Source organism: Rhinopithecus bieti, unplaced genomic scaffold (assembly GCF_001698545.2).
Source record: "Rhinopithecus bieti isolate Rb0 unplaced genomic scaffold, ASM169854v2 scaffold_13747, whole genome shotgun sequence".
Lineage (NCBI taxonomy): Eukaryota > Metazoa > Chordata > Mammalia > Primates > Cercopithecidae > Rhinopithecus > Rhinopithecus bieti.
This window is the reverse complement of record NW_016807729.1, coordinates 264118-275051: the sequence shown is the minus strand read 5'-3', so window position 1 is coordinate 275051 and position 10934 is coordinate 264118. Positions and strand designations below refer to the sequence as shown.

Below are 10934 nucleotides of genomic sequence, written 5' to 3'. Positions count from 1 at the left end.
GCTGGGGCAGGAGAATCACTTGAACCCAGGAGGCAGCTTGCTGTGAGCCAAGATCACGCCACTGCACTCCAGCCTGGGTGATAGAGCTAGACTCTGTCTCAAAAAAAAAAGAAAAAAAGAAAAAAAAGAGATTCATTCATGTTGGGTGTATCAGTAATTCACTCCTTTTTTTTTTTTTTGGTAGAGACAGGTTCCCACTATGTTGCTCAGGCTGGTCTTTAACTCTTGGGCTCAAGTGATCCTCCTACCTTGGCCTCCCACAGTGCTGGGATTATAGGCATGAGTCACCTAGCCATTCACTTCTTTTTATGGTTGACTTGCACTTTCTTTCCTTGAATTTCTTGAAAATGCTGCTTTATTCTTACTTTGCTTTGAATCTTGCTCTTAATTTTTATTTTTATTTATTGAGACAGGGTCTCACTCTTATCACCCAGGCTGGAGTGCAGGGCATGATCAGGGCATACTACATCCTTGACCTCCCAGGCTCAAGCAGTCCTCCCACCTCAGTCCCCTGAGTAGCTGGGTCTACGGGTATGCGTCACTACATCCGGCTAATTTTTTAAGTTTTTTTTTAGAGATGGGGTCTCTTCATGTTGCCCAGGGTGGTCTCGAACTCCTAGACTCAAGTGATCTACCCACCTTGGCCTTCTAAATTGCTGGGATTACAGACCTGAGACACTGCATCCGGCTTGTTTGTTGCTCTTAAGAAACCTGTGGTGACCTAATTTTTTGTTCATTCGTTTGTTTGTTTTGAGACGAAGTCTCGCTCTGTCACCCAGACTGGAGTGCAGTGGCACCGTCTTGGCTCACTGCGACCTCTGCCTCTCAGGTTCAAGCGATTCTCCTGTCTCAGCCTTCTGAGTAGCTGGGATTACAGGTGCGTGCCACCACACCTGGCTAATGTTTGTAATTTTAGTAGATACAGGGTTTCGCCATGTTGGCCAGGCTGGTCTTTGAACTCCTGACGTCAGGTGATCCACCCACCTTGGCCTCCCAAAGTGCTGGGATTACAGGCATGAGCCACCACACCCGACCTGTTTGTCTGTGTTTTGAGACAGGGTCTTACTCTGTTGCCCAGGCTGGAGTACAGTGGCATGATCACGGCTCACTGTAGCCTCAACTTACTGAGCTCAAGTGATCATGCCACCTCAACCTCCAGGTAGCTGGAACCACAGGCACATGGCACCACACCTGGCTAATTTTCAAATTTTTTTAAAGAAACAGGGTCTCCCTATGTTGGCCAGGCTGGTCTTGAGCTCCTAGGCTTAAGCAATCCTTTGGCCTTGACCTCCCAAAGTGCTCGGATTACAGGCGTGGGCCACCGTGCCTGGCCCCTAATTTTTGAAATTCTTATTATAATAGGTAATTCGATCTTTTTTTTTTGATTTTTTTTTTTTTTTTGGAGATGGAGTGTCACCCTGTCGCTCAGGCTGGAGTGCAGTGGCATGATCTTGACTCACTGCAACCTCCGCCTCCCAGGCTCAAATGATCCTCCCACCTTAGCCTCTGAGTAGCTGGGATCACAGAGATGCACCACCATGCTCGGATAATTTTTTTTTTTTTCTTTTTTAATTTTTTTAAAGACAGAGCATTGCTCTGTTGCTTACGCTTGAGTGCAGTGGTGCGATTTCGGCTCACTGCAGCCTTCTCCTCCTGGGTTCAAGCAATTCTTGTGCTTCGGCCTCCTTAGGAACTGGGATTACAGGCATGTGCCACCATGCCCAGCTAATTTTTGTATTTTTAGTAGAGATGGGGTTTCGCCATGTTGGCCGTGCTGGTCTTGAACTCCTGACCTCAAGTGATCCGCCCGCCTCAGCCTCCCAAAGTGCTAGGATTACAGACGTTAGCCACTGTGCCAGCCCAGCTAATTATTTTTGCCTTGATGTTCTGAGAATTTTTTTCCTTTCCTTTAAAATCTAATAGTTTCATTCGAATGTATTTTGAAGTTTTAATTTTTCCTGGTAATATGTTTACTTCCTGGCACATTTTCTTGGAATATAGTTTTAAATACAGGTTTTGTTTAATCAGCAGAAATGTATTTATTTGCATTTAGTTTTCTTTTTATATTAGTTTTGAATGGCATTGGTTTGAATTTTTGTTTTCTTTTTCCTACTTTTAGGTATTTTGTGGACAGAGTTCATGTGTACCCCCTCCTGTTAGTATAGCGCCCTGCACCTTCTTTAATGGAGAATGATATTGGTAGTGGGGAGGAAAACGGGAGTTAGGACATATTTGTGCAGGATTCTTCTTTTTTTTTTTTTGACATGGAGTCTTACTCTATCGCTCAGGCTGGAATTCAGTGGCACGATCTCAGCTCTCTGCAACCTCTGCCTCCGGGTTCAAGCAATTCTCCTGTCTCAGCCTCTTGAGTAGCTGGGATTACAGGTGTGTGCCACCACACCTGGCTAATTTTTGTATTTTTATTAGAGATGGGGTTTCACCATGTTAGACAGGCTGGTCTCAAACTCCTAACCTTAAGTGATTTGCCTGCCTGGGCCTCCCAAAGTGCTGGAATTACAGTTGTGAGCTACTGTGCCCAGCCTTGAGACAGGGTATTACTTTCTCACCCAGGCTGGAGTGCAGTGGTATGATCGTACCTCACTATAACCTCAAACTCCTGGGTTCAATTAATTCTCCCACCTCAGCCTCCTGAGTATTTATGACTACACACTTGTGCCATGATGCCCAGCTGATTAAATTTTTTTTTTTTTTTTTGTAGATACAGGGCTTTACTATGTTGCCTTGCCTGGGCTCAAGCTATCCTCCCTCACTAGCCTCCCCAAGCTTTGAGATTACAGGCATGGGCCACTGCATCCGGCCTTAAACTCAAATAACTAATTGTTGGGGAAGGCAAATATATATTATTGATCTTGCTTTCCTTCTTGAGAAATTCACTTCTCCTGGCTCTACAACAGTATGGTCTTATCTTCATCCTGCCTCTGTGACTGCTCCTCATCTTTGATGACTCTGTTTTCTTTGTATCTTTTAGATGTTGCCTTTGTTTGTCTTCTCTATTTATTCTCTGGCCACTTTGAATTCACTTTGGTTGTTTCAGTTGCCATCCATAATAAATAGAAATCTTAATATCTATTCTAGATCTCTTTCCTGAGCTCCGGATCCATGTGTCCAGCTGACTACAGAGTATCTCCAGTTGTATGATCTGAAGCCCCTAACTGAATAGATAACTTACCTTTTTACCCCTTAACTTTGATCCTTCTACAGGATTTCTTAAATTGGTAAATGGCATCAGCATCTCAACGATTACCCCCACTCCCACTCCCAAATCCAGTCAGTCAGGTATATGTTACCTACCAAATATAACTCATTATCCTTCTACTTTTCTGTGTCCTTGCTGTTACTAAAGACTAGGTTGGGCCGGGCGCTGTGGCTCATGCCTGTAGTACAGCTTTGGGAGGCTGAGGTGGGTGGATCATGAGGTCAGGAGATGAAGGCCAGCCTGGATAACACAGTGAAACCCCATCCCTACTGAAAATACAAAAAATTAGCTGGGCGTGGTGGCGGGTGCCTGTAGTCCCAGATACTGGGGAGACTGAGGCAGGAGAATGGCGGGAACCCAGGAGGTGGAGCTTGCAGTGAGCCGAGGTGGAGCCACTGCACTCCAGCCTGGGGGACAGAGCCAGATTCTGTCTCAAAAAAAAAAAAGAGAAACCAGGTTGCTGTTACCTGGTCCATTGCAGCAACTTCCAATCATTCTCTCTTCCAGTTCAGTCTCTACAGCGTAACTGATGTAATTATTCTAAAATACGTCTGATCACGTCTCTCTCTTCTGAAAATATTTGCCTCATTTGTTTCAGAAAACGGAATCATCAAGACAGATAAAGTATTTGAAGTGATGCTGGCTACAGACCGCTCCCACTATGCAAAATGTAACCCTTACATGGATTCTCCACAATCAATAGGTAAGCTTTAGATTTCTGAAAACATCACATTTTTCATCATTTACTTTATGATTTTGGTAAGTAGAAAAAGCCTGGGACACAGATATTTATCTATTATTACCTTCTTAATTTGAATTTTATGACTCAGCAAGTTTCATAATCCCAAACATACCTATTTTAATAAAATTATGTATGGTTTTCTGTTTTCTCAAACAATATATACATAGTATAAAGAATTAAAACATTTTTTGAAATAAAATATTTTAGTGAAAAAAAACTTTTTTTTTTTGGAGATGGAGTCTCACTCTGTCACCCAGGCTGGAGTGCAGTGGCGCAATCTCAGCTCACTGCAACCTCCGCCTCCTGGGTTCAAGCAATTCTCCTGCCTCAACCTCCCGAGTAGCTGGGATTACAGGCGCATGCCATCACACCCGGCTAATTTTTTGTATTTTAGTAGAGACGAGGTTTCAGCATGTTGCCCAGGCTGGTCTTGGAACTCCTGAACTCGAGCAATCCACCCACCTTGGCCTCCCAAAGCTCTAGGATTACAGGCATGAGCCACCACACCCTGCTGTAAAAAATAAAAACTTTTAATGAAAACTTACAGTATTAGCCGAGTTCTGAGTTTTCTTGAGGGGCCCTAGTGTTGACTAGAGATTAGTTTTCAGGTTAGGATTAATTTTTTAAATCAATATTTAAATCAGTAAGTGTGCTTAAGTTATTACTGACTTATCTGCTTTATTTGCCCTGCTTTTTTGGCTTGTGTTTGTTTTTAGAAAGTCCCGTATTTAACTGCTTCTCCTGAAGCAGGTTTTGCTGAACTGCTGAGCCTTGGCAGTGGGCGCCTTTGAGGCTTAGAAGTGCCTCAGGATTGTGTCAGTCGGCTGCCATGCTATCTTCTTTTGAAGCACTATAACAGTCAGCAGAGAAGATCCTGGGGAGCTTCTGAACCCCGAAGGCACCTGCTACCACCGCTCAGTGAAACTTGCTTCAGAGGCAGAAAGAAGCAGGTAAATAAGTTTTGAGAAAGCAACACCAGAAGAAAAGAAACTAAAAGTTAAGAACCATGAAAAGATTGTGTGAATTAACATTAGATGATAAGATAAAGAATAAAATGAAGTAGTTTATTGGTCTTTTAAGCTGCTTTTTCAGTTATTCTAGTTTTATTTTAAGTTGACAGAAATATGAAGCAATTTCATTTTGCACAGACTTTGTATACCTATTACACATGAAAGCTTATTTTAAGAAACAATATGAAGGAAAACAAGCCAAAATATATCAACTCTCAACTTACTGAAATTCTTCCTTTCTTAGCTGACTCTACAGGAGAAGAAATTTTTAGCTGCCGTACTTTAGAGGGACTGTTTTACTACATGAGCACATTACCCTTTGGCATGATTATATTTTCTAGTTTTAACTGCTGGGTGGCAGTACTCTAATAGATGTAAGTTTTATTTTCTTGAGATCATAAAAACTAAAAAAGAATTATTGTGAAAAATAACATATGGATGGTAGAAAAGAAATTATGTGAAATAGTATATTTTTGCAGCTGACTGTATCAGTAGTTCTCTTCTTGTTTTGCAGGTTTCCAAGCAACAATCAGTGCTCCACACATGGTAAGTTAAGTTTGTTCACTTGGTTACAAATGGATCACATTTTTCTCTATAATCATTTTCTTTAGTAAAAAAGGTTTAAAGGAAGTTTTAAATTTTTAATTATATCAATTTATCATCTATGAGTTGTGTGAATTGGTAATGAACATCATTTTCTTTTTTGAATGTCATTCTTAATAGAGGGTCTGTAGAAGGAGCTTTTTAAGGTAGAAACTGGCATATTAAAGTTTTTGGTGGTTGTCAGTATCTGTGACATGTAAAAATTAAACATAAAAGGTTATTTAGTAGAGAGTTAATTAAAGGAGATAATATTTTAAATAGTATAATGGACCTTTTATAGAAATCTCAAGTTGAATATTTCACATTTTATGTTCAAAATTCATTAGGGAATGTTTAAGTATAAGAGCCATTAAGCTGCATAGCTCTTTGAGAAGGACTTAGTTTGAGTGATCTAGCAGTTTTAATTTGTTGGGAATTTTCTTGGGTTTTATTTTATTTTATTTTATTTTTTTGAGACCAGTTCTTACTTTGTTTCCCAGGCTGGAACGCAGTGGTATGATCATCACAGCTCACTGCAGCCTTGACTCCTGGGCTCAAGCAGTCCTCCCACTTCAACCTCCCAAAGTGCTAGGATTACAGGCATGAGCCACTGTGCCCAACCTTTTGGGGGGTTTAAATGTCAGTATTTGAATGAGTGCTCTTGTTTTATTTTGTAGGAAAGAACAGTAGCTGTTCTTTTCTTTTCTTTTTTTTTTTTTTTTTTTGAGCTGGAGTCTCACACTGTCGCCCAAGCTCGTGTGCAGTGGCGTGATCTTGGCTTGCTGCAACCTCCGCCTCCTGGATTCAAGTGATTCTCCTGCCTCAGGCTCCCAAGTAGCTAGGATTACAGGTGCCTGCCACCACACTCAGCTAATTTTTTGTATTTTTAGTAGAGATGGGGCTTCACTATGTTGGCCCGGCTGTTCTCAAACTCCTGACCTCGTGATCCGCCCGCTTTAGCCTCCCAAAGTGCTGGGATTACAGGCGTGAGCCACTGCGCCCAGCCTTTTGTTTTTGGACAGAGTTTCGCTCTTGTTGCCCAGGCTAGAGTGCAATGGTGCGATCTCTGCTCACTGCAACCTCCACCTTCTAGGTTCAAACAGTTCTCCTGCCTCAGCCTCCCTAGTAGCTGGGATTACAGGCACCTGCCACCATCCGCGGCTTTTTATATTTTTAGGAGAGATGGGGTTGATTCACCATGTTGACCAGGCTGGTTTTGAACTCCTGACCTCTGGTGATCCACTCGCCTTTGCCTCCCAAAGTGCTGGGATTATAGGCGTGAGCCACTGCGCCTGGCCAGAACAGTAACTTTTCTGATTCTCTGCAAGTATTTGGGGTTGGAGAAGCTCTTATTTAAACTTAATACTAAAATAAATTCTATATGTATTTATAGTGAACTGGTAATTATACTAGAAGAAAAAAGCAGACATTTATAAACATTGAATGGAAATGTCTTTTTGAAACATGATAGAAAACACAGAAGCCATTAAAAAAAAGTGATACATTTTGAAACTTACATATCTAGGATTTTGCAGAGAAAAAAATGTTACAAGCAAAAATTAAAGAGGAAAAATTGTCTGTGTGTGGTGGCTTACACGTATGTAATCTCAACACTTTGGGAGGCCAAGGCAGGAATATCACTTGAAGCCAGGAGTTTGAGACCAGCCTGGGCAACAAAGCAAGACTCTGTCTCTACAAAAAATTTTAAAAATTAGCTGGGTGTGGTGGCATGTTCCTGTAGTCCTAGCTACAAGGGAGGCCAAGGCAGAAGGATTGTCTGAGTCCAGGAATTTGAGGCTGCAGGGAGCCATGATTGTGCTACTGCACTCCAGCCTGGTTGACAGAGAGAGACCCTCATCTCAATAATAATAATTAATGATTGAGGGAAATACTGTAATACATTTGACAGCAAGGGAAATTTTCAATATGTAGACATGTATGCATATATTTGTGTTTGTGTGTATCCTGTTAATAAGTAAAAGACCAGTAAGCCCAAAATAAAATGGGTAAAGGACAGGATTGATAGTTCATCGTGGCCGGGTGTGGTGGCTCACATCTGTAATCCAAGCACTTTGGGAGGCCGAGGTGGGCGGATCACCTGAGGTCAGGAGTTCGAGATCAGCCTCACCAACATGGAGAAACCCTGTCTCTACTAAAAATACAAAATTAGCTGGGCGTGGTGGCACATGCCTGTAATCCCAGCTAGTTGAGAGGCTGAGGCAGCAGAATCGCTTGAACCCGGAAGGCGGAGGTTGTGTTGAGCTGAAATCGTGCCATTGCCCTCCAGCCTGGGCAGCAAGAGTGAAACTGTGTTTCAAAAAAAAAAACAGAAGCTAAGATAGTTCATTGAACAGAAATACAAATGACAGTGACATTTAAACAAATGAAAAGATGCCATCTTCACGTATTAAAATTTTTTTTTTTTTTTTTNCTGGAGTGCAGTCGTGCGATCTCAGCTGACTGCAAGCTCCGCCTCCCAGGTTCACGCTATCCTCCTGCTTCAGCCTCCCAAGTAGCTGGGACCACAGGCGCACGCTGCCATGCCCGGCTAATTTTTTGTATTTTTAGTAGAGATGGGGTTTCACCGTGTTAGCCAGGATGGTCTTGATCTCCTGACCTTGTGATCTGCCCACCTCGGCCTCCCAAAGTGCTGGGATTACAGGCATGAGCCACCACGCCCGGCTCTCTTCAGTCTTACTTATTTTTTTTGTTGTTTGTTTTTGAGGTGGAGTCTTGCTCTGTGGCCCAGGCTGGAGTGCAGTGGCATGATCTCAGCTCACTGCAACCTCCGCCCCCTGGGTTCAAGCAATTCCCGTGCCTCACTCAGCCTCCCTCGCAGCTGGGATTATAGGCATGTGCTACCATGCCCGGCTAATTTTTATATTTTTAGTAGAGATGGGGTTTCGCCATGTTGGCCAGGCTTGTCTCAAACTCCTGACCTCAAGTGATCCATCTGCCTTGGCCTCCCAAAGTGCTGGGATTACAGGCGTGAGCCACTGTGCCTGGCCATTAAAAATTTTTTTTGTAGAAACAGGACCTCACCCTAAGTTGGTCTTGAACTCCTGGGCTCTAGTGATCCTCTTGCTTTGGCCTTCTAAAATGCTGGATTACAGGCATGAGCCACCATGCCCAGCCTCATCGTCACTTATACTTAGTAAATTGCAAATTAGCACTATAATGAGGTACCAATTTTCAACTATCAGATTGTTAGAGATTAAAAACTTTGATACTCTGTATTGGAAATGGAAAACTGGCAGTCACGTACTTTTTTGTGTGGGAGAGTAAATTGAATGTTTTTGGAAGACAATTTGGCAGTATCTATCAAAATGTAAAATAAATATAACTTAGATTTCCCAGTTTTATTTCAAGATACTTATCCCATAATATAGTTACATGAGTGCAGAATGACTTAACTAAAGTTATTTATTGACATCTTATTTATTATAATTATAAAAAATAGCAATGTCCACAAATGGTGGATGGTTAATAAATTATAGTACAGATGCTCCTTGACTTACATGGAGTTATGTCCCTATAAATCCATCATAAGTTGAAAATACTGTAACTCTAAAATGCATTTAATATTCTTAGCCTACCAAACTTCATAGCTTAGCCTTGCTTACCTTAAATGTGCTTAGAACACTTACATTAGACTATAGTTGGGCAAAATCAACTAACACAAAGTCTATTTTATAATAAAATGGTAAATATCACATGTATTTTATTGAATACTTTACTGAAAGTGAAAAATAGAATGGATGTATGGGTACTCGAAGTACAATTTGTACAGAATGTGTATCATTTTTACATCATTGTAAAGTCGAGAAATCATGCGTTGAACCACTGTTAAGTCAGGGACCATCTTAACCTCCATGTTGTGGAGTATTGTGAGATGGTTAAATGAAGGATCTCTGCAAGTACAAATATGACAAAGTCTTCAAGAAATACAGTGTAATACTTACAGGTAGTTTTTTGGGTGGGAAAAATAAGAATGAAACAGTATAAAAGTTGAGTCCCAGAGGGTATTTAGAACATTCTGTAATGTGTGAAAATCACATGCACACATACATGTACACATATGTTTTTCTTTGGGAATGAAAACTAAAAATGATTTATTCTAAGATAGGGAATTAGCTTATTTGGGATATACAAGTGGAAGTGAGATCTGATTTTCACTGTATGTCCTTGATCTGTTATCAATTTCTTTCTTTCTTTTCCTTTCCTTTCCTTCCCTTCCCTTCCCTTCCCTTCCCTTCCCTTTCTCCCTTTCTCCCTTTCTCCCTTTCTCCCTTTCTCTCTCTCTTTCTTTTCTTTTCTTTCTTTCTTTCTTCTTCCCTTTTTTTTTTTTTTTTTTTTTGAGACACAGTCTCACTCTGTTGCCCAGGCTGGAGTGCAGTGGAGTGATCTTGGCTTACTGTAACCTCTGCCTCCCGGGTTCAAGCAATTCTCCTGCCTTAGCCTCTCAAATAGCTGGGATTACAGATGTACACCACCACGCCTGGCTAATTTTTGTATTTTTAGTAGAGACAGGGTTTCGTCACGTTGGCCAGGCTGGTCTTGAACTCCTGGCCCCAGGTGATCTGCCTGCCTCGGCCTTCCAAAGTGCTGGGATTACAAACTCGAGCCACTGTGCCTGACCTGTTATCAATTTCTTTATTCCTTTTTCTTAATTTTTTTAAACATTTTAATGTATTATTATTATTATTATTGAGATGGAGTCTCCCTCTGTCGCCCAGGCTGGAGTGCAGTGGCACAATCTCAGCTTAGTGAAACCTTCGCCTCCCAGGTTCAAGTGATTCTCCTGCCTTAGTTTCCTGAGTAGCTGGATTTATAGGCGCCTGCCACCACACCTGGCTAATTTTTGTATTTTTAGTAGAGACGGGATTTCACCATGTTGGCCAGGCTGGTCTCAAACTCCTGACCTCAAGTGATCCATCCTCCTTGGCCTCCCAAAGTGCTGGGATTACAGGCCTGAGCCGCTGCACCTAGCCCTTAAGTTTTTAGTTTTTGGTTTTTTTTTGAGACAGGGTCTTGCTGTGTTGCCCAGGCTGGAGTACAGAGGCATGATAATGGCGCACTGCAGCCTAGACCTGCTGGGCTTAAAAGATCCTCCCACCTTAGCCTCCTGAGTAGCTGGGACTATAGGCACATACCACCACCCCTAACTTTTTAAAAATATTTTCTGTAGAGATGAGGTCTCAATGTGTTGCTCAAGCTAGTTCTGAACCCTGGAGCTCAAGTGATCCTCCCACCTCAGTCTCCCAAAGTGTTAGGATTACAGGCGTGAGCCACTGGGTCTGGCTTTCTTTTTTCTTTAAACCATAGATTAGGAATGGCTTTTTTGTATATTACGTATTCAGTAAATGATTAAAAAGAAAAGTTA

The 10934-nt window shown here is 41.8% G+C and overlaps 1 protein-coding gene across 2 annotated transcripts in view; it reads left to right on the top strand.

Moving 5' to 3' along the window:
• The window catches only part of PCMT1 (protein-L-isoaspartate (D-aspartate) O-methyltransferase), a 58904-nt gene that overhangs the window by 17454 nt on the left and 30516 nt on the right, over nucleotides 1–10934 (top strand). For both annotated transcript variants that reach the window (XM_017883655.1, XM_017883656.1), the window contains exons 2-3: nucleotides 3816–3920; nucleotides 5484–5515. In XM_017883655.1, the coding sequence (XP_017739144.1) occupies nucleotides 3816–3920; nucleotides 5484–5515 (137 nt within the window). The remainder of the gene's footprint in view (nucleotides 1–3815; nucleotides 3921–5483; nucleotides 5516–10934) is intronic.